Source organism: Cucurbita pepo, chromosome 6 (assembly GCF_057944985.1).
Source record: "Cucurbita pepo subsp. pepo isolate OVF chromosome 6, ASM5794498v1, whole genome shotgun sequence".
Classification (NCBI taxonomy): Eukaryota; Viridiplantae; Streptophyta; class Magnoliopsida; order Cucurbitales; family Cucurbitaceae; genus Cucurbita; species Cucurbita pepo.
This window is the reverse complement of record NC_141803.1, coordinates 5,752,946-5,777,225: the sequence shown is the minus strand read 5'-3', so window position 1 is coordinate 5,777,225 and position 24,280 is coordinate 5,752,946. Positions and strand designations below refer to the sequence as shown.

General features: G+C 35.9%; 2 protein-coding genes and 1 non-coding gene across 3 annotated transcripts; 1 reads left to right on the top strand and 2 right to left on the bottom strand.

Annotated features, from left to right (window-relative positions):
- The first annotated feature begins 3,254 nt into the window (after window positions 1-3,254).
- LOC111797518 (trihelix transcription factor DF1) lies at window positions 3,255-5,072 on the top strand. Its single transcript, XM_023680535.2, has 2 exons — window positions 3,255-3,532; window positions 3,725-5,072. The coding sequence occupies exons 1-2, from the start codon at window positions 3,270-3,272 to the stop codon at window positions 4,890-4,892; spliced, it is 1,431 nt and encodes a 476-aa protein (XP_023536303.2). The 5' UTR covers window positions 3,255-3,269; the 3' UTR covers window positions 4,893-5,072.
- Window positions 5,073-5,559: 487 nt separating this feature from the next.
- On the bottom strand, window positions 5,560-5,633 carry TRNAK-CUU (transfer RNA lysine (anticodon CUU)). Its single transcript has one exon. It is a non-coding gene; the product is annotated as a tRNA-Lys (tRNA).
- Window positions 5,634-17,016: 11,383 nt separating this feature from the next.
- Window positions 17,017-19,558, bottom strand: LOC111797250 (trihelix transcription factor DF1). The gene is made up of 2 exons (XM_023680206.2): window positions 19,185-19,558; window positions 17,017-18,753 (listed from the first exon to the last, which is right to left on the bottom strand). The coding sequence occupies exons 1-2, from the start codon at window positions 19,481-19,483 to the stop codon at window positions 17,265-17,267; spliced, it is 1,788 nt and encodes a 595-aa protein (XP_023535974.2). The 5' UTR covers window positions 19,484-19,558; the 3' UTR covers window positions 17,017-17,264.
- Between the last annotated feature and the right edge of the window lie 4,722 nt (window positions 19,559-24,280).

Here is a 24,280-nt window from a genome sequence, read left to right as displayed (position 1 = left end):
ATTTTTTCGAATAAAATTAGTGAAGTACGAAAAATTCGACCCTTCAACCTTTATAGAAAGAATACATCTCAAAATGTCGTTAATATTTTACGTATATAATTACTTATTATAATAAGGTGTCACCTTCTTGTACATTATAAATATTAATATGATTATTAGTAGTAATAAATTCAAGCCAACTATGTTGTTATTCCCTTCAATTATTGTCATATTGATTATTTTATTTCCTTATTTTTATTTGGTCTCAATTATTAACCTCGTTGTCTCAAAATTAAACAATTTTTTTTCTAACTAATTTCATAAAAATATTACCTTTCATCATTAAAGTCCACTTCTAACCACGTAGTGGGTCCCCTCCCTTTTAAAATGGCTCGTACACGCACGACTTCTAATTCTTTTAAACCTTTCTTAATCATCATATCCTTAAGATCGCTCTCATTTAGATGTGACTTCGATTCATTCATATACTCCTCATTTATTTGAATGTCGCATGCCCATTAGCTTCCGCCTTGATTCATCCCCCAAACTATATCTTACTGAGAGAGGTATCGCTCTAACACTATTTGTAACGACCCATGTCTAGAATTTGGATCAGGATTCAGAATCTAAATTTAGTACCTGTGTGCTTCGACATTCTCTTGTGCAACATGGTCAGGTTATTTACTCATCGCTTCTAAGAGTGAATACTATCCTCCCAGATTAACATAGGTCCTTTCAGAATGTTTTGTCATCACTCACATGCATTCCAAGAAAATTTCAAGAGTTCACCTAACATAGAATTAGTTCAAGTAAAAATCGGATCGAAATAAGATTTTCGGGATAAGGAATAAACAAACCATGGATAAATCCAAGAGACTTCTTCTTAAATCCAAACGATCTTTTCGTAGGCGTTTTGTGATATCCCACATTGGTTGGGGAGGAGAACAAACCACCATTTATAAGGGTGTGGAAACCTTTCCCTAGCAGACGCGTTTTAAAGCCTTGAGGGAAAGCCCGTAAGGGAAAGCCCAAAGAGGACAATATCTGCTAGCGGTGGATCTGGGTCGTTACAAATGGTATCAGAGCCAGACACCGGACGATATGCCAGCCTTCTCGCTGTTCCCCAAAGGGGGGTAGACACGAGGCGATGTGCCAGTAAGGACGCTGGGCCCCAAAGGGGGGGGTGGATTTGAGGGCGGTCCCACATCGATTGGAGGAAGGAAAGAGTGTCAGCAAGGACGCTGGGCCCGAAAGGGGGTGGATTGTGATGTCCCACATCGATTGGAGGAAGGAAAGAGTGTCAACGAGGACGCTGGGCCCCGAAGGGGGTGGATTGTGATGTCCCACATTGGTTGGGGAGGAGAACAAACCACCATTTGTAAGGGTGTGGAAACCTTCCCCTAGCAGACGCGTTTTAAAGCTTTGAGGGGAACCCAAAAGGGAAAGCCCAAAGAGGACAATATCTGCTGCCCCCGATTATTTCTTGGTCGTGAATATCTGAATAGGACGAATCGCCCCGTGATTTGCTTCGGAACAAGACAATTAGAATTAGGCTCGTTGAAATGGAAGGTGTAAAACAAAAAAAACCTCGTAATTAAAATAAATAAAGTGATGAAAAGTCATGCAATACATATTTAATCAATTAAAACTAAAAAAAGGAGAAATTAATTGCCAATGGCCATTATTATGGTAGGTCACAATCTTACCTAAATTGGTCGCTATTTAAATTTAATTTCATAAATAGATGAAAAAAAATAATTAAATTAATTTTTATTATTTCTTTAAATTATAATTTTAAAATAATATATATTAGTAAAATTAATGAAGGGCATTTTTGGAAGGAGGATGGAAATGATTGGAAGCTTTGAATATTGGAGGGCAGTGAAAAAGTAGGGAAAGGATGAAAGTGGTAAAAAAACAAAAAGTGAGGGGCAATTTGGTAATTTGGGTTCAAGTGTTGCCAAACTTACCCAAAGGTATCCAAAACCCACCTCCATAAAGCAAAGCTGACCTACAATGCTCCAACTTGTTTTCTTATCCCATACCACTTTCAATTTCCAACTAATTTTTTCCTTTTTTTTAAAAAAAAATTAATTAATTAATTACTCGATATTAATATGAAAATCTAACACGTTTCTTAATTAAACAGTTACAATGTTCGATGGATATCTTATAAGAGTATAGATCTGATGTAGGGTGTTTAAGTGACCCAAGAACTCATCAATCTGAACTACTCAATTTAAACCATAAAAGTTGGGTTGAATTAGAATTTTCTCTGCTGGTCGTGTTGGGGTTAATTTTTTTTTTGGTATAAATATGTGGGTCAGCATTTTTTTGACCAACCAGTTTACTTTTAAGATTATTACGAAGATTAAGAATATTTGACGTTTGTAACCGTGGTAGTTGATGTGTTATATCTTGTGAATGTTTGATGTTAGAACAACTCGACAATTCAATCCAACACAACTTCGAAAATAGAAGGTTGGGTTGGGTCGGGTTGCGAACACTGTTTGAGTTACTCAAGTCACTAACCCAATCAATCAAAAATTGGGTTAGGTTGGGTTGGTTCGGGTCAAGTTGTGAACACTATTCGAGTTACTAAAGTCATCAACCTAATCAACCTGAAATTGGGTTGGGTTGGTTCGGGTAAGGTTGTGAACACTATTCGAGTTACTCAAGTCACCAACCTAATCAACCCGAAATTGGGTTGGGTTGGTTCGGGTCAAGTTGTGAACACTATTCGAGTTACTCAAGTCACTAATCCAACCAGCCCAAAATTGGGTTGGGTTGGTTCAGGCCGGGTTGTAAACACTATTTGAGTTACTCAAGTCACCAATCTAATCAACCCGAAATTTCGAGTTGATCTAAAAGATTTTTCCAATCTAACCCAACTCAACTGATATACAGGCACATCTGATGGACTAAAATAAGGTTTAAATAGGAAATGAATAAACTATATATATATTTTAAGGAAAGCTTGAAAGCCAAGTGGGTCTAATGATTGGGTTTGTGCAAACCCTCCCCATAAAAGGGAAAAGAAGACTTAAGATTCTATAACTTAATTAAGCATATAAATTAAAGAAAATAAATAATAAATAATAAAATACTTTGATTTTTTTTTTATTTATAAAATATTAAATTTTATTTTTACAAAAAAAAGGGAGGGGGCCATGATCATGACAGGCATATCCCACCAAGGATTAATTTTTTTTAATTATATATATATATAAAAAAAAAAATCACCTTATGTATAAAACTCCCTCACATTCATCCAATAACTAGAGGCTCCCATGGAAGTGGACTCCGGCGAGGCGGTGGTGGCGGCGGCGGCGGACGAGGCGGTGGAGACCCACGAAGAAGTTAGCGGTGGCGGTGGCGGTGGCGGTGGCGGCGGCGGAGGATCGAATTCGGGTGAAGAAGAAAAGGGGTTGTCTTTTGGTGGGAACCGATGGCCTAGACAAGAGACTTTGGCTTTGTTGAAGATAAGATCCGATATGGGCGTAGCTTTTAGAGATGCTACTCATAAAGCTCCATTATGGGATGAAGTTTCAAGGTTTTTTCTCAATTCATATTCTTTTTCTTGGCAAGTTCATATCAAATTTGAAAAATTTAATCAATTTGATCTTATTTAGCATGTTCTAACATGGGTTTGTCTGTTTTTCTCTCTCTTCTAATGCAAAAGCTTAGAACTTTATCTCTCTTTTTCTCTCTCTTCTTTAGATCTTTGAATTGGTTGAGATTTCAGGAAGCTAAGGGAGCTTGGATTCAATAGAACTCCAAAGAAATGCAAAGAGAAATTTGAGAATGTTTATAAGTATCACAAGAGAACCAAAGAAGCTCGAGGTGGGAAATCAAATAATAGCAAAAAGATTTATAGGTTTTCTGATGAATTAGAGGCTTTTAATCACATTTCATTTCAATCTCACCACCGGCAAGTGGCGGCGACACCGTCGCATTACGATCAACTGGGGAAAATAACCACCGATACTATTATATCGACGATGAACAATTCATTACCACCAAAACCCTCAAACCCTCTTTCCAATTTCCCAAACATGGCGGTTAACGTGATGTTTTTGAGCTCGACGTCATCGTCAACCGCATCGGAGGAAGATCCGTTCCGAAGTAGAAGGAGGAGGAGGAAGAAGAGAAAATGGAGTGACTTCTTCTTGAGGTTAACAAAGGAGGTAATAGAGAAGCAAGAAGGGCTTCAATTAAAATTCTTAGAAGCCTTGGAGAGAATAGAGAATCAAAGAAAATTAAGAGATGAAGCATGGAGAATCAAAGAAATGAAAAGGGTTAATCAAGAACATGAAGTTTTAGTTCAAGAGATGTCGATAGCCGCCGCGAAAGACGCCGCGGTCGTTGCATTGTTACAGAAGATATCTCCATTCCCATCTCCGCCACCGCCACCACCACCGCCACCATCGACTCGTCCTCAAGACGGGGAGATAAGGCCGTCGAGATGGCCAAAGGAAGAAATTGAAGCATTGATAAGGGTTAGAACAAGAATGGAAATGAAGTATGAAGAGAATGGTGCAAAAGGGTTAGTGTGGGAAGAGATATCAACAGCCATGAGAGGGTTTGGATACAATAGAAGCTCAAAGAGATGCAAAGAGAAATGGGAGAACATAAACAAATACTTCAAAAAGGTGAAAGATAGCAACAAGAAGAGGCCAGAAGATGCCAAGACATGTCCTTACTATCACCAATTGGATGCTATCTATAAAGAGAAGGAAAAAGGCATGAGCTTTGATATCAATAGCCAAATGGAGCCATTGATGGTTGAGCCAGAGCAACAATGGCCGCCACCATTTCAGGTCAATCAAATCATGGGGAATCAAGAGGAAGAAGAAGAAGAAGAAGAAGAAAGTAGTAGCACAGAAGGGTTGCAATCTTCAATAAGCATATGATATCCATTACATAGCTGAAAAGGGGTAAAAGTTTGGCACAAAAAGCAAGCAACTTTGCAATACATGTGCTAAAGAGCACTAGAATTTGTATGATAATTAATTGTTGTTGTTTATAGTGGGATTAATTGAATTTCCCTTTTTTCTTCTTATTATCGTAATCAAGCTTAAATTATTGTCAAACTTTGTTCTATGAATTATTGTTGTGCATGTTTTAAAAGTTTGATAGAATTAGCTTACACATTTATTTTCATGTGTAATCTTGATGGTAGCTAATTCTATCAAGATTACACATGGCCTATGTAGCAATCAGTGTCGGGTCATTTCGGATGGTCCTTGCTCTAAAAAAAATTGAAAAAATGTTATGTTGAGAAGTGGAGAGTTAGACTCCACGGTAAAAGAAGTCCCTTACTTTCTTTTATTCTACTTGAATAGTTCGAAACCCATCAAAGAATAGACGGCTCTTGAGTTGGACATGCTCGGACGCATCATGTTCGACATGATATACGTTAGTCCCTTACTTTCTTTTATTCTACTTGAATAGTTCGAAACCCATCAAAGAATAGACGGCTCTTTGAATAGACGGCTCTTTGTGGAGACTAGAGGTCTTCTAAGACACTCTTGTATGAGTGAGGCATCGCTCACATAGACTATTTGAACAATCATGGCACGCTAGAAGGAGGGGTCAAACCTTCGATCTTGTGGTTAAGAGCCACACGCTCTAACCAACTGAGCTATTCCAGCATTTTTATGACAACTTGTGCCTAGGATTTATATAACAATTTGGCACTTAATAGCTCTCGCCTTCCCCTATGGCATGGTTATATTACTTACTCCTCATTTCTAAGAGTGAAGACTATCCACACAAACCAATATGAGTCTCCTTGCTTCTAAGAGTGAAGACTATCTCCACAGACCATACCTACATTGAGTAATAGAAAAGAAAGGTGTACCTTGTTGGTAAAGGAAGTGACTTTCAATTCTTGTAAGTCTTTCATAACTGTGAGATTGAAATGTCCATCATGCTTGCATGACGCATGACAACCATTGTACTTCCGGGTGTCTGGCTACAGCCTAGAGGAGCTAGCCCGACTAGCAAGCCCAATGGATGTGCGAGTCTGCCTGGTAGGCCCACGCTCGCATGTGTGAGTCGTGGAGTACTACACATCCAACTATGTTTTGAATACATAGTTTAAGGATGTTTTTGTTTATTTTCTAGTTTGAAAATATTATTAATTTTTTTAATGAGGGTATTTTTATTAAGAAGTAATTTTGTGGTCAAAGGGATAAGGGTAAGAGTAAAATGGTGGCCCTCTTTCGTTAAAAGCTAAAGGTCCCATTGGAAGTGAGTGGCCATGTTCCATTAAAAGCTTCATATGTTTTGAATACACAAAAAGCTCATTTTGATATGTTGCCATCAAACTCACACATGCTATCTCTCTCTTCCCTAAAACCCTATCTATTCACTTCAACATTTGTCCTTCCTTTCAACTTGTTGCCAAATTCATCAGCTAAAGTTGATATGAACCCGTTTTATTTAGATGCTACTTTTTGCTAGCGTATCAGTTAGAGAGGGAAATGAATCACTTCTTATAAGGATGTGAAAACTTGCCTCTAGCAGACACGTTTTAAAATCGTGAGGCTGATAGTGATATGTAACAGGCCAAAATGGACATATCTGCTAGTGGTGGACTTGAATTGTCACAAATGGTATTAGAGCCAGACATTTGGCAATGTGCGAGCGAGGATGCTGGGCACCCAAGGGTAGTGAATTGTGAGATCTCACATCGGTTGTAGAGGGGAACGAAACATTCCTTATAAGGGTATGGAAACATCTCCGTAGTAGACGGGTTTTAAGATCTTGAGGCTGATGACGATACGTAACGGGCCAAAACGAACACTATTCCCCAAAACATTCCTTAGAACGATGAGGAAACCTCTCCCTAGTAGATGCATTTTAAAATTGTGAGGCTAATGACGATACGTAACGAGCCAAATCGAACAATATCTGCTAACAGTGAACTTGGATTGTTACAGTTTTCAAAGTCAATTCATACATGATCTAGCACTCAGTGAGTAAGACATCTCTATTACACAAATTCAAGAGTCTGATATAACTTGATCTCATAACTTGATCTCAGAATACTCCATAATTGTTGTGATATCCACATTGGTTGGAGAGAAAAACGAAACACCCTATATAAGATGTGGAAACCTTTACCTAGCAAGCGCGTTTTAAAGCCTCGAGAGGAAGCCCGAAAGAAAAAACCTAAAGAGAACAATATCTGCTAGTGGTGGGCTTGGGCTGCTCTTTTCGATGTCTGTGTGTCAGTCTGCATCGGGTTTTGTCCGTCTCCCCTAAAACCTTTTTATTATGCCAAATTAATCACAAAAACATATCGCATTCTATGGTTAATATGGACAATATTTCAAATAATTGTATTGATTCACTTTTCACTATATATAGTTCGAAGGAATGAGATATGTAAATGTAGGTTAAATTAAGGGAAACAAAAAATATGACCCACATAAAATTGATTAAAAAATTTGTATGATAAAAATGGAATTAATTCCAAGAAATTTGGTGGCACACAAATTGGGTAATAATGAACAAAAGGGGCTTGTCATTTTCAGACACATGACTAACAGCTAGATGTTCTAATAGGTATCACAAAAAGGTGCTTGCTTTGAGTTTATAGGTAAAATGTAATAAAATTATGAGATTTAAGCATTAATGAGTTATTCAAATGATTGTTATGAACTAACCAATGATGAAAAGTGCGATCATTAGTGCTAATGATTAGAGTCGAAATCTATTGATATTGATGCATCGTATTGTACCATTTTTTATGATGTTTATGCTTATAAATATTATGAACGACTATCTAAGACAAACCTGAGTTTGCAAATTCAATATCGTTCAGAATTGTTATAACCTAATCATACTTAATTTTGTATAACTACCCGACTTTTTAAAATCGTTTTTAAGCAATTTTATATCATCAAAATCGCTCTCTTTCGAATATAGTCTTGGTTGATTCATGTGCGTTTTCCTTTACTCGGGTGTATACTTGTGAGATCCCATATTGGTTAGAGAAGGGAACAAAACTTTCCTTGTAAGGGTGTGAAAACCTATATCTAATAGACACATTCTAAAATTGTGTGACTAATGACAATACGTAACCGGCCAAAGTGGACAATATTTGTTAGTGACGGGCTTTGGCTGTTACAAAGATATCAGAGTCAGAGACACCAGGGAGTGTGCCAGTGAGGACGCTGAGGGAATGAATCATTGGTTGGAGAGGGAACGAATCATTTCTTATAAGGGTGTAAAAATCTCTCTTTAGTAGACGAGTTTTAAGATTGTGAAGCGAAGCATTCCCTAGGCAGTGTGTCAGAGAGGATGCTGAGTCCTAAATCGAGGTTGATTGTGAGATCTCACATTGATTGGAGAGGTAACGAAACATTCCTTATAAGGTTCTGAAAAACTCTCCCTAATAAATACATTTTAAAATTGTGTGGCTGATGGCGATACATAACGTGTCAAAGCAGACAACCACGTGGATGCATAACTTCATGTTAACTAAATTAAAACCAAACACTTTCAATTCTTCTTGAGCAATGATCATGTAGAGGCAAGCAAACAAAAAAAAAGAAAAAAAAAAGTTTGTAGAATGTCGTGACAGTCAACGTTATTAAAAGTTTAGAAATTTTTATAACGTTTTTTATAGCTATAATGAATGCTACAATAGACTACTATATTTAAGGCATTAGCCCAGAATGTCTCTGGCAATCCAGAATGAATTCTCACACTCTTTGCCCCCTCGTTCAGTGTTCTATTCATCTTTTTAGCAACACCATTTTGTCTTGCTTTACCGAGAACTGTCGTTGTTAATCTAATTCCCTTGACTGCACAAAATGTTTTGAATTCTGACTTGTCGTACTCCCCTCCATTGTCAGACCTCAGGCATTTGATCTTCAAGCCGGTCTGATTTTCACTTTCAGCTTTCCACTTCTTGAAGATGGCAAACACATTGAACTTATGTTTCAGGAAATAAATTCACACCTTACTGCTGAAATCATTGATGAAGGTGACGTAGAACTTTGATCCACCAAGTGATGGAACTGGAGATGGTCCCCAAACATTTGTATGGACCATTTCCAACCGCACTTTCTTCAATTCTCTGGCAGTCCTTATGAAGCTGACTCATTTCTGCTTGCTCATAACGCAGTTCTCACAATGACCCATATCAATAGATTTCAGACCTTCTAAAACTCGTTTTGCAGCCAGCATCTTCATCCCTTTCACGCTCATATGTCCAAGTCTATTGTGCCATATACTTGAATCTAAAGTACTCTCAGCAACAACCTCTATGTTCATACACCTGCAGTGTTGTATAATGTTCCAGATTTTGTGCAACGTGCTACCACAATAGCACCCTTTATAATCTTCCACGAACTCTTCCCTCACTCTGTTGCATAACCTGTGTTGTCCAATTGACCAATAGAGATCATGTTCTTCTTGAGACCAAGAATATATCTGTCAACCTTTAATGTTCACTGATTTTCTACCGGAGTTATTATGCTGACATCTTCTTTTCCTTTAATCTCCAAATCTTTGTTGTTGGCAAGATACACCTCTCAAAATTTCCAGACTTGAAATTCTAGAAAAACTCTTTATTTGGAGACGAATGAAAAGATGAACCTGAATCCAAAATCTAGGATTCAATTGGACTATCCAGGCTAAGGACTAGAGCATCCCTAATGTCTTCGGCTGAATTTAGATAATCATCATCTCCAGATTTGTGATTCTGTTTCCTCTTTAGTCTTGTACAATCCGACCAAAAGTGACCTTTTTCTCCACAATTTCAACATGTTACTTTTGGTCTATTTTGAGATTTTTCTCGATTCTTTGATTTTGATCGCCCTTTGTTTGGGCCCTTCGGTTTACTTCTTCCCCGTTGGTCAACATTGAGAGCACTACTAGATGAATTTTCAATTTCTCGTTTGTGAATACTGTCGCTAAAAACTACATCTCGAATTTCATCAAACTTCAGTTTATCAGATCCTCGGAAACTGCTGATTGTGGCAACAATAGTATCCCACGACTCGGGTAAAGATGACATCAAAATCAATGCTTTAATTTCATCATCGAAATTAATCTTCACCGAACTCAGTTAACTTACGATCTCATTGAATTCATTTATATGATCAACAACAGATCCACCTTCAGACATTTGTAGATTCAACAATCTTCGCATCAAACACACATTGTTCATAGCCAACGATTTTTCGTACATATTCGACAGTGCCTTCAACAGATCTGACGTTGTCTTCTCCTTGATGATGTTGAACGCCACGTTTCTGGATAGCGTCAACCGTATCAGCCCTAAAGCTTGTAGATCCTTGAGCTTTCACTGCTCTGTGGTCATGGTATCTGGCATCACCCCCCACAGGGGTTCGTGAAGATCGTTCTAGTATAGATAAGCTTCAATCTGCATCTTCCAGAAATCGAAACCGAAATCGGATCCATCAAACTTCTCAATTCCAATCTTTAAACTTTCCATCTTCACAGATCGTGGTGAATTTCACCTTGCTCTAATACCAGTTGTTAGGATCGCACAACAACACACACTCGATCTAGATGAACACAAAGAACAAGAGAGAGAGAATACAAAGAGAATATTGACTAAAAGTTTTGTATTGATGACTTGAGGTATGTAGAATAAGAGAGAATACAGAAAATACATTTTCAAAACTCTGCCACGGGTTATATATATGGTTTAGTTTACTATATATACCTTTACCAGATATAACAATCTAATATATAACTATCTATCATATATAGGTTTACTGGATGTAGGTTTTTACGGTAACTATTTACTATTTATGACAATTTACCTATGTCATTTATCATATATAGTTTTACTATGTATAACAGTTGACTAAGCTATAAATAAGCATCAGACTCCATAACCTAACAATCACATAATTTCTCGTTTAGTCTGACATCTTAAGTATTAGCGCTAACACTAACCTGTCCTTCCAATCTTGAAAACTTACCTTGCAAGCCTTGGTCCATATGAATGAATACAACCAGGGTGATAGGAAGTCCAAATGACATCACAACAAACACATAGTGGCCGTATCTCTTTCTGAAAGTTGTCTTCGGCACATTCTCTTCTTTCATCTTGATATGATGATAACCTAATCATAGGTCTATCTTCGAGAACACCATTTATTCCCTAAGTTGATCAAATAAATCCTCTATGCGTGGACGGGGATACTTGTCTTCATTGTCTTCTTATTAAACTCCCTATAATCGATGCATAAATGCACCGGTCCATCCTTCTTTTTTACGAACATCGCTGGTGCTCCCCACGAAGATACACTATGACGGATAAAGTCTTTATCCAGCAATTCTTGTAGCTATGTCTTGAGTTCCTTTAGTTCTGCTAGTGCCCTGTGTCATGGTTGTACTTTCTCAACCATGTGGCGTCGTAATCTTGACACACTTACTACAAGCCTTGTGGGAAACTCAAGCCTCATATTCATTTTTTACCTGACTTTGTGGCTTCCCTTAAGCGAGGTTTTCCTTCGCCAACCGAACATCACTTTTGCAGAATCCAAGCTTGTTCGGCCACACACGCTACCTATGCATGCATGTTCAATCTTCTGCGACACAACCGATGTGCCTCTACACCAGGCCAAGTCATTCAGCTCGACATTGCCTCTACTCGGGGCCAAGGTCTCTCAATGTAACATCGTTTCCCATCATCTCATCTTGGTTCACAATTAACATGGCCCTCATGCTTTGACTCCATCCCAGGTCACGGGATGTCGTTGACCATAACAGCTCACTCGGTCATGCCATCGAGAATGGGCTCACGCGTCATTCATAATCTCGGGACATCCTGAACATCTATCCATTCTGGTTCAATCGAGGCATTGGCCTTCTTGTGTTCATGCTGAACCATTTATGGAATACGTACCAAATAGCAGGAGCAAAATCCAACCTACGACGCTTAGGCTAGGGTGCAATACCAGGACACTCGTGCTGCCCAGTATTGTCTTTGAAAAATCCATTTCAAAGGAAGTCGCCCAAGACACTTGTTTCAAAACGATCACCCTCACTGTGACACACACACATGGCATATGGTAGCTCGTTTAGGCCACAAGGCCCAGAGGTGGTGGGGAGCTGACACCATGCTTCCCCCATAATACAATTTTGCATCATGTAGACATGTACTAAAACTAATGCTTTATACTTGTAGGGTCTCATGTATGTATATAATTCATATAGGCGTGAAGAACGATAGTTTTTGTTCTCCTCTTTCTATGACTCTTTGAGGTCCCTACATGCACTAAAACATTTAGTGTAGGGTTGATGTATATGAAAGTGATACCCCCATATGTACGAAAGTAATGCATACCCAACGAGACCTAAAGATTACGAATGACATGAGTCTAGTGGGTTTCATATGTACAAAAGTTGTGCAAACATAAAAAAACTAAAGCACAAACCGTTATTTTAGGTCCTAGTAGAAATGAACGTCATGATTCATCTTTGCATGTACCAACATTTTCAAACTCCAACAAATGGGTCACTTACTAGACATTTGTAATACTCAACCATTTCTAAGCATGAACATCTTACGCGACTGACAGTGGTTGCTACATAAGCCATAGGTAGTCATGTTAGAGTCAACTTTCGCAATAGTTTCCATGCTTTAATACTTTTTGTAAAGAAATCTTTATATTTGAACTAACTTTGAGATTTATACTTTCAAACATGAATTTTAGGGTTTCTATATGGATAATCTCGTATCGAAATAATAAATCATCTCGATATCATCATTTACAAAACAATAATTACCTCTCGCACAATTCAACGATGGAAAGTTTTTTTCTTTCTCGAACTAAATGATATGATTTATGCATAAAAGTGAGATACAAGTGTATGGTGGGATGAGGGGTTTAGGGTTTGGTGGACAAGAAATTGGAGACATAAAGGGGGCAATATGATTAAAAGTTGGGAGTGAGTGAGGGGGAGCCCTATCAAAATGAGCAAAAGAAAGTCCAAAAAACACATCCATACAATGAGTTGAAGCCAAGTTTTGATGGGGTTTGAGAGAAAGAAACTCTTTCCTCCTCCTTTTGCCTTTCTTTTCTTTCTTTTCACATCTCCCATATATGTCTTGTGATGAACAAAAAGGTAAGGCCCTCCCTTATTATGTCATTGTTCCTATGGCCTTCCAAAAGAGACAAATGCAACATATAAATCTTTTTAATAATGTATTTTCTATTGAAGATGGGGATATTCTATCTTTCTCTCTCTTCTTATCTATTCTAATCGTAATCTCAAGCCCTATCGTGAATAGATATTATCCATTTTAGCTCGTTACGTATCACCGTATCACCGTCAGCCTCACGGTTTTAAAACACGTCTCTTAGTAAGAGGTTTCCACACCTTTATAAAGAATGTTTCGTTCTCTTCTTCAATTGATGAGATCTCACAAAAATAACCCTAAATTTTGATTTTATCTCGAAAATACCTTTAAACTTTTAACAAAGCGTTTTAAAAATACATTTTCCATTTGTTTTCGGATAGAAACGGTTAGTATTTTGATTCAGAAATACCCTTGGACTTTCAATAGTGTTCCAAAAATACCCTTCACTTTCAAATGTTTCATCAATATTCTTTTAAGTTAAAAAATACTCTTATCCTTAGTACCCTATTCAAAAAATACCCATGAAATTTTGAAAGTAACTTTACACCCTTAACCCTCGTAAAAAAAAGTTCAAAAAAGCTTCTAACGTCCGTACATTGACGAAAATTGTTTATCTACACCTCATAGATTATCTTCAAACTTTTAAATAAAAAAAAAATTTAAAGTTTAAGGAAATTAATGTTACTCTTGAAAGTTCATGAGTATTTTTTAAACGGAGTTCTAACGATTCGGTCCACATACGTTAAATAAAAGTATTTTTGGACTTTATAAAAAAGTTTAAAGGTTACTAATCAAATGTTAAAAATGTATTTTTTTTAAACATTTTTTTTTTATAAATTTTAAAATTCAATAATATTATTTTTTAAATAAAATACAAAAATAAGATATATTTTTATTAATATATAAAATATTGGTGTTATAAATGAGAAAGTTTTATGAGTTGTTACAGAATATTTATTGCTATCCACAAAAAATGATAATAATAAAATAATAATAATAATAATAAAATTATAAAAAAAAATAATAATGAAAGGTCCACATCTTGAATGGCACACAAAATTGCCCCATTTCTTAAGTCAAAGCAAAAAATAAAACACTCCATTTTTATCTCTCTTTCTACCTATGTTCTTCATCATGTCTCTATGTCTTAAATAATGCCTCACTTATTTTCTTGTCTTCTCCAAAATAATATCTTTTTAACCCAATTTGTTTAAATCGGATAGCATCGAGGTCCCAAAGATCGTTACACTGTTTCAGGTTCTTCGATTTCATCTAGTATTTTAGTAGATTTTAATTTTAAAAATTGTGAAATCTCACATTTGTTGGAGAGGAGGACGAAGCATTCATTATAAGAGTGTAGAAATCTCTTCTTAGTAGACGTGTTTTAAAATTGTGAGGGTGACGGTAATACGTAATGAGCCAAAGTGGATGATATTTGTTAGCAATGGGGCCAAAGTAGATAATATCTGCTAGCGACGAGCGTGTGAAAAACTACTTGTCCTTAATAGATGCGTTTTAAAACATGAGACTGACGACGATACGTAACGGGAAAAAACGGATAGTATGTGCTAGCAGTGGGGAGGTATGGAAACCTCGAGCCAAAGAAAATAATATCTGCTAACGGCAGGGTGTGGAAACCTACCTTTCCCTGATAGATACATTTTAAAAGTGTCAGACTGAAGACGATACGTAATGGGCAAAAACGTACAATATGTGCTAGTGGTGGAGAGGTATGGAAACCTCGAGCCAAATAAAACAATATATGCTAGTGGCGGGGTGTGGAAACCTACCTTTCTCTAGTAGATACATTTTAAAACTATGAGACTGACGACGATACGTAACGAGCAAAAACGGACAATATGTGCTAGTGGTGGGGAGGTATAGAAACCTCGAGCCAAGGAAAATAATATATGCTAGCGGCAAGGTGTGTAAACTTACCTTTTCTTATTAGATACATTTTTAAAACAGTGAGACTGATGACTATACATAACAGGAAAAAACGGACAATACGTACTAGTGATGGAGAGGTATGGAAACCTCGAGCCAAAGAAAACAATATCTGCTAGCGGCGGGGTGTGGAAACCGACCTTTCTCACTTTAAAACTATGAAACTGACGACGATACGTAACGGGCAAAAACAGACAATATGTGCAAAAGTAGATAATATCTGCTAGCGACCAGCGTGTGAAAAACTACCTCTCCTTAATAGATGTGTTTTAAAACATGAGACTAACGACGATACGTAACGGGAAAAAACGGATAGTATGTGCTAGCGGTGGGGAGGTATGGAAATCTCGAGCCAAAGAAAATAATATCTACTAGCGGCAGGGTGTGGAAACCTACCTTTCTCTAGTAGATACATTTTAGAACTGTGAGACTGATAATGATATGTAACGGGCAAAAATGGACAATATGTGCTACGGTGGAGATGTATGGAAACCTCGAGCTAAAGAAAATAATATCTGCTAGCGGCGGGGTGTGGAAACCTACCTTTCCCTAGTAGATACATTTTAAAACAGTGAAACTAACAACAATACGTAACGGGCAAAAACAGACAATATGTGCTAGCGGTAGAGAGGTATGGAAACCTCGAACCAAAGAATACAATATCTACTAGCAGCGGGGTGTGGAAACCTACCTTTCCCTAGTAGATACATTTTAAACCTATGAGACCGACGACAATACGTAACGGATCAAAACGGACATTATCTACTAAAATATTTATTGATTATCGATAAAATTTAAAAAAAAAAATGGTACTGAGAAGAACTGTTTGAATGGCAGGAGTGAGAAGGAAGATTCCTTAAGAGAAATGGTGTAGGGCCAATGATCCTACAAATATTTATATTTTGTGTTATCCTAAGGGTCCATTTCCATGCCTACATGTGATGCTCCCTCTACCCTTCATTCCTTCTCTCTCCTCTCTCATTATTTACTTTCTACCCTCTCTCGAGACACCGTAAAACCGACTCATTCAATACCTATTATCCTGTCTCTTTCTCGTTCGGTGACCTCAACGGGTTAACATATCAATACCTTTACATCTTACAAACCTGAGATCAAAATCAATCGAGATAATAGCAATATTTTTCAAGTACGTATCTTACTGGCCTAAAATGTTCAACAAGTTTATTACTCGAAAAGCTTCAAACCTCATTCGGTTTGTGACACGGTCAAGATATCAGTGACTTGACATCTTACTACCTGAATATTCGTGACGTTTTTTTTTAGGTACATCCCTAATTATTTATTTATATTTTTTGCCACCACCTTTCACAATTTTGATAGTTTTTTAATTAACTAAACATAAGGGGTTTGCATGCAAGGTGTCATATCTTTTAATTTATTTTTAATGAAATAATAAATACAATATTTTTTTTTTATTATTTTTCTCTATAAACTTTCATATAACATTAATTATGGTAATTGGCTTCATTAAATAATAGCCATAATAATATATATTTATTTAAATTTTTTAATATATATTTTCATTATTTTTTTATTATTAATAATATTTTTTTTAATTAAAAAGAGTTATGAGACTATTAATTATAACATGACCCCTCAAATTATACATATTTCATTAATATATATATATATATATATATATATTTTACATTTAAGTCATTTTTGTCCACTTATTTTTAAAAGTTTCAATTTTATTTTTATTAATTTCAATGGTCCCTACCATTTATCGATGTTATGAATTGCTTGCCACCTCACCATCAAATTTATTTTTATTTTTATTTTTATTTCATAATTAAAATTTTAAAAATTAAATTTACACAAATATTAAAAAAAAATAATTTAAAGGGTCAACTTTAGCCTCATATATATATTGATTTTTTTATTTTTTTTTTATTATTGACAATTTTTTAAAAAAAAATTACTTAAACTTTATTAAAATTTTTAGGCCAAAAAAATTAAATAAATTATTAAAATGGAAAAACATATAACTCTCGCCGAACTCTATTCTACAATTTCTCAATCCCCCCCCCCCATTGTGAGTGTGTGTATGAACAACAAAAACCCGACAACCCGTCCCGACTCGTGAGTGTGTGTATGAACAACAAAAACCCGACAACCCGTCCCGACTCGACCTTTACTCGAGTTTTACTAAAGCCACAGTATGTTTTGTCTTCACTCACTCAGCAGTACTCACCGAAGTTGGTTTGCTAGCCACAATCTCATAGTTCCCACCACCCTCGTCCTCTTCCTCTTCATCATCGTCATCATCATCGTCTTTATCGTCACGATCCATCGGTTCGCTCTCCATCTCTTCGTTGCCCGAGTCGGGTCGGGTGATCTCTTGCTGCGGTGGCCATTGTTGTTCGGGCTGAACCATCAATGGAATCATCGTCGAAGAACCTATGTTTTCGAGCTCGAGCTTCCTGTTATTGTTGTTGTTGTTGTTTCCGCCGCCCTTTTCCCGATACAAAGCATCGAGCTGGTGGAAATAAGGGCATGTCTTGGAATCCTCTGGCCTTGTTTTTCTTGTTTCCTTCACTTTCTTGAAGTATTTGTTTATGTTTTCCCATTTCTCTTTGCATCTCTTTGCATTTCTATTGTAACCTATTCTCTTCATGGCTGATGATATCTCTTCCCATAATGGCCCTTTTGGTACATTCTCTTGATATTTGGCTTCAAGATTTGTTCTTAATTTGATCAATGCTTCCACTTCCACTTTTGGCCATCTTGATGAGCTTGAAGATGGACTCATAGTGTAATTCTCCCTACCATTATGATCCATTTTCATAATCTCCATCTTTTGTGGAAGAACTACTTGCAATGTCGATGAAGGTGGCGGTGGCGGCGGCGGTTGTACGACCGGTGTCGGATTTGACATGGGTATTGGTTGTTGTTGTGGTAGCGGCGGTGGCGTTCGTGACAGATTGTTGTTGTGGTTGTTGTTGTTCTGTTGGGATTCGGTTATTTTTTGGAGGAAGGAAGTAATGGCGGCGTCTTTAGAAGCCGCCATTGATCTTTCATGAGCTAAAATCTCTCTTTCTCTATTGATTTTAGCCATTTCTTGAATTCTCCAAGCTTCTTCTCTAACAATTCTCTCTTGTTCCCTTTTCTCAATAGCTTCCAAGAATCTCTTTTGCATTTCCACTTGTTTTTGAATCACTTCCTTCATTAATCTCTCAAAAAACTCCTTCCATTTCCTCTTCTTCGTCCTCCTCCTCGGTGCCTCGTCGGATGATGTCGATGAATCATCGACATCATCCGACGTCGAATTCGAGATAAGATCCGCTTCAAGAAACCCAACGGGGACGGACGAGGTGGTAGGGTTATTGAACGGAGCGGGCGGAGATGGGAGATGATGAATTGTGGGATTTGGTTGAGAGAAGGATATGTTCATCAAGTGGGGTAGGGTGGTGGTGGATGGAACAGTGGGAATGACGGTGGTTGACGGCGGAGGTGGCGGCGGAGGCGGCGGCGGCGGCGGTGGTGGATTGAAATTAAAAGGTGGGTGATTCTCAAGAGCTTCTAATTGTTCAAAAAATTTATAAGTTTTGCTATCTGGTTTCCCACTACGAACTTCTCTTGTTCTTTTATGGTATTTGTAAACATTCTCAAATTTCTCTTTGCATTTCTTTGCACTTCGATGATATCCAAGCTCCACTAATTTCCTGATTAAAAAAAAAAAAAATACCAAAAAAAAAAAAACAACCCCACAAGAGATAAAAATCAAAATTTCATACAAAAAAAGGAAAAAAACATCAAATTGCATGTCGAAAAGCAATGATTGAACTAAAAAAACGAAGAAATTAATGATATTTTCATATGAAAATTGCAAAATTTCCTCAATTTTTAAGAAAATCTCCTTGAATTTCAGTGTCACTGAATTGGGTTTTCAGTTTAATTAAAGATTCCCAAGAACAAAAAAAAAAAAAAAAAAAAAAAAAACAGATGAACTGACAACGATTGAACTGCCGACAGTGAAACCCAGATCTTGGAAGAGAATTAAAATTGAAAAATTTCAAAAAATAAAAATAAAAATCGAAGCTTTTTTTTTTTTTTTTTTTTTTTTTTTTTTTAATTTTTAATTTTGATTTGGTACCTGGAAACTTGTTCCCACAAAGGGCCTTTAACGCTTGCATCTCGAAAAGCCACGTCCATATCGGAGCGAATTTTCAGGAGAGCTAAGGTTTCTTGTCTCGGCCACCGGTTTCCGCCGAAGCTCCGGTCACCGTCGTCTCTTCTCCGTCTCTCCTCTTCACCAGAATTGTTATTAATCTCCTCCTCCGCCGCCGCCGCAGCCGCTACACCCATGTCGCCGATTACCTCATCATGGCAATGATTCGTCTCCGGCACGGCGGCGCCACCGCCCAAGACGGAAGTAGTGGATTCACCAAGCATAGAGAGAATAATAACAAAGCTAATTGGGAGGACGCTCCTCCTTACCAAATTACACCACAAAACAAACCAAGGACCAAAAATAAATTAAAATAAATACACACAACAAATATTTTTTAAAAAAAAATTCAAAAAAATAAATAAATAAATAAAAGGGTTTTTTGGGAATATAATTAAAAAATTTTATTTATTTATTTTCTTTTAGCTGGTGGAATCTTTATTCTTTAATGGGTTTTTTTTAAAAAAAAAAAATAATAAAAATATAATAAAAACCTGCCACCTGGGGTTTCTCTATTTATTTATTTATTTAATTCTCTCAGTAATAATAAAAAGTGGCACAGAAAGTTATATAAAAATGGAAAATAATTTTAAAAAATAGAGAGAAAAAGGGGTTTTTAATTTAATTTAATTTAGTAAAAATATTATAAATATTATAAATATTATAAATATTATAAATATTACAGAGATTTTTGAACAGCTTGCACATACAGACAATAATGATAATAAGTTGGTTTTTGTCTGTCCAGCTAGATTTAGCTAAAAGCCGGCCCATATAACCTCACTTTTATTTTTTTTATTTTTTTATTTTTTTATTTTTTTATTTATTTGTATAAAATAAAATAAAATAAAATAAAATAATTTGTTTATCTTTATTAAAATAATTACAATTAATGAGAATTAATGCTCTGGAAATAAATGATTTAATTTTTTTTTTTTTTAGGGAAAAAAAATGGAGGGTTTCTTTTTTGGCAAGTTGGATGTGAAATGACAAAACTACCCCTCACATGGATCCCATTTGACCTTTAATCATTGAGAGGCTAATTTATTAAAAAGAGTATTATTTTATTTTTAGATCGGCAGATTAGTGATCTGTGACTGTCTGAGTAATTTCAGTATTTTTATACTTTAGGGTAATATTTTTTATTGACCAAAATGCCCTCGGTTGAGTTACTAAATTACTTATATATTTTTTAATTATTTAATATATAAAAAAATACTCGCTTGCTTTCTGTTTTCAACTTGTTCGGTGTGTGGGCTGTGGTTCTCTACAACCGGGCCTACGGAGGGGCCTACTCTGATTGGGACAAATGGTAGTTTGACAAGATTTTGATTTCTTTCTATAATTCCTATTATTTTATGAAATAATCTAATTATTATTATTATTTTTTTTTTTTTTTACACAAAATAATTAATTGTGGGATCCACGGTGGATTTAAGCTAGTTAGATGTATGTCAATGTTTTTAGGCCAAGCCATTTATGAGTAGATGTAAATGGGTGGCTATTTCTGGTTCTAGACTCGGTTAGGTCACGCTAGGTTATTCTCGTTATATAATCGGTCGGTAAAAGTATGTATGAGTCTTTGGATAGCGAGGTTGTTTTCCGTACGTGGAAACCTTCGTAGAAAATAAGTAATTTCTTATTTGTTAAGTCATTTTCGTTACAATGAACTCGAGAGAACTGTTCATGTAATACAGAAGTATGAGTTGTCTGATGTCTTCGTTTTTTTAGGTTTGTTTTGTATAGCGTGATAAGAACAAATGGATAGCACTAGTACATCATGTTTGGTTCAGAGAGTAAATGTGAGATCTCGCGTTGGTTGGAGATGAGAACGAAACATTCTTTATAAGGGTGTGGAAACCTCTCCTTATCATACACGTTTTAAAATCTTGAGAGTAATCCTGAAAGGGAAAGCCCAAAGAGAACAATATCTACTAATGGTGAGCTTGAGCTGTTACAACTGGTATCAAAGCCAGACACTGGACGATGTGCCATCAAGGAGGTTGAGCTCCGAAGGAGGGTGGACACTAGGTAGTGTGTCAGCAAGGAGCTGGGCCTCGATCCTACTGTGTGGAAACCTCTCCCTTCCCTACCAGACAATTTTTAGAACCCCGAGGAAAAACCCAGAAAGAAAAACTTAAACACGACAATATAATGAGCTTGGACAGTTACAGTAACGTCCAACCTTCTGTTCTGATCCAAATCTCACTTTTTTTTTTTTTTTTTTAATGTTATTTAAGAAATGAGTGTATAAATGATGTGTAGCCCTACAATTTTAGGGTATGACAAGTGTATATAAATTTTATCTTTCTTTTTTTTAAAAAAAATAACTAATTAATTTGTTAATTACAATTTTGTCCCTCACAAATAAATGTAGTTTTAATTTGAAAATGACTATAGCTATAATGTGATAAGGTTGTTGAAAAATATTAAGCCAATTTGTCAATTTTATTATTTTAAGAGTTTTTATATTAATTTATGGTTTTTTTTAATATAAAGTTTTAGAGAAAGTATTTTATTATGGATCTTATCTTTATTCTAATAATAATAATAATAATAATAATAATAATAGTCTATTTACTAATAAATATATCAACCTATTTTTATGATTGATGTAACTATTAAAAAAAGACATTTATATTTAATACGGAAATTAAAATAAATATTTTATTTATTCACGTATTTGAAGAGTTATAATTTTAATTATTTTAAATGACAATTTTTATTATAATTTTTTTTATTTCCTTTTAAATAAGCCTTTTTAAATTATTTTAATTATCATTACTTTATTTTTTTAAAAAAATAAAATTTAGTCCAACTTCAAGAAAATTTTAATTTTAATTAAAAAAAGAATAATAAAAGATGTTGACTTTGATTATTTTTTTAAAATAGTAAGTTATAAAATAAAGAAATGAGTAATAAATAAGTTTGGGTTGAGGAGATTTCGATTTCGTTCCATATTAAAAATTATTAAATTAAACAAAAAAAAATTAAAATGTTAATATAGTTGACTTGCGTCATGATTTAAAGCTATGAGGATTTCATGTATTTTTGTATGTCACGTGCATTGGAATACTTTCTTGTAATGATGAGTACAGATGCGTACATTACGATATCTATGTACGCCATGATATTATGTGGGCTCCTTCCCTCTACGGCTCCAGTAGCATGAGTGTGCCCTAGCTGAAGAGCAAGCCCATGGGTTACGTATATGCCTGCCTGGTGGATCCATGTGTGCGTATGTAGGTTACGTGTAGAGAAGTATTACACACTCAATTTTTGCCCGAACTGAAAAATAGAGTTCATGTATTTTTGTATGCTACGTGCATTGGAATACTTCCTTCTAATGATGAGTATAGATGCGTACATTACGATATCTATGTACGCCATGATATTATGTGGGCTCCTTCCCTCTACGGCTCCAGTAGCATGAGTGTGCCCTAGCTGAAGGGCAAGCCCATGGGTTACGTATATCCCTGCCTGGTGTATCCATGTGTGCGTATGTAGGTTATGTGCAGAGAAGTATTACACATCCAATTTTTGCCCAAATTGGAAAATAGAGTTCAAGGCCATGAAATGTTTTTATGAAAATATAGGTCCAACCACGTTTACTTGTATTTGCATTTTTTCGCCCCAATAGTGGGGTTACTTAATTGACTATTTCTTAAAATAGTCAAGTCACGTGTTATTCTTATTTTTGAGGTAAAGGTAAGACACATTTTGTATAGATGACAACGTCACAGCGGAGGCCAAGGGATCAAAGCTAGGATAGTTGCTTTTATATTTAAATTGTAGCCCTTGGATTAGACTAGGGCGTGTTTGTTACTTTGAGTTTTTTGTTTTTTTGTTTCCGCTATTTTCTTTAGGATTACTTTTTATTTCAAATAGATTTTCCTGCAAACGTTTAAGTCTATGACATTGTTTGCAAATATTTTTAATGAATTTTACGTTCATATTATACGTGTCATGCATGTAGTGACGACCTTATTTTTACTAGAAACAATAGAAATTTTACTCTTAATATCAGAGCTCTAGTGTTGAGGATTGTTAGGAGGGAGTCCCACATTGGCTAATTTAAGGAATGATCATGGGTTTACAAGTAAAGAATACATCTACATTGGTACGAGGTCTTTTGGGGAAGCCCAAAGCAAAGCCATGAGAGGTTATGCTCAAAGTGAACAATATCATACCATTGTGGAGAGTTGTGATTTCTAACGTGTAGGCTACTATGGATATCGAGAGTGGTAGTGTCGTGTCGATGATTGGTAGGTAGTAAGATCCTGTAGGCTACTATAGATATCGAGAATGGTAGTGTCAAAGGAAATTTTTTTGTCACTATAAAGTATGTAACTATGACTTACTGATTGCTCGTGAAATGTATATAGTAAAATGTTTGGTATAACTCTCCAAAGCTAGCACCATGACAGTTCAAGCACTCTATACCCAAACAAATTTGTAATTTTGATGAGTGTCTTTAATGGAAGTTGAATTTCGGAAGTAATGTAAAGCAGAAATCTCCGTGTCTCGACACTAATTGTGAGACTTAAAACCAAGTTTGAAGATAGCTACATGTGAAAGTTTTAAAGGTGTCACAAAGATAATTAAAGTTTTTCAGGCTCGTGTGGAGGTGGATTGTAGTACGAGATGTCCAAAATATGACTTGAAGTTATGAAACCCAGTATCGAGATTGAGCACAGTGGGAGATACATGGTGATGAAAGTGTAGAAATAGTTTCCAAGCCAACTAGTTATTGTACCTACGATAATCTCTCCAATACCGCTACGTAAATATGTTTCAACAGAATAGTATGATCAATTTTAATCAAGTTGGTGAATGTCACACCACCTCTAAAAAGAACCAATCTAAAATATTTGCTCGAGTTCCAAGTAAAATTAAAGTAACCCAATAAATGGATTTCACTGCCTATAAAACTTTAATAGAAGGCTTGATATAAGATTATAAGGTTACACATAAAACATGGTGCTTATTGGATTATTTTAAGGGGTAACCAACGATAGGTG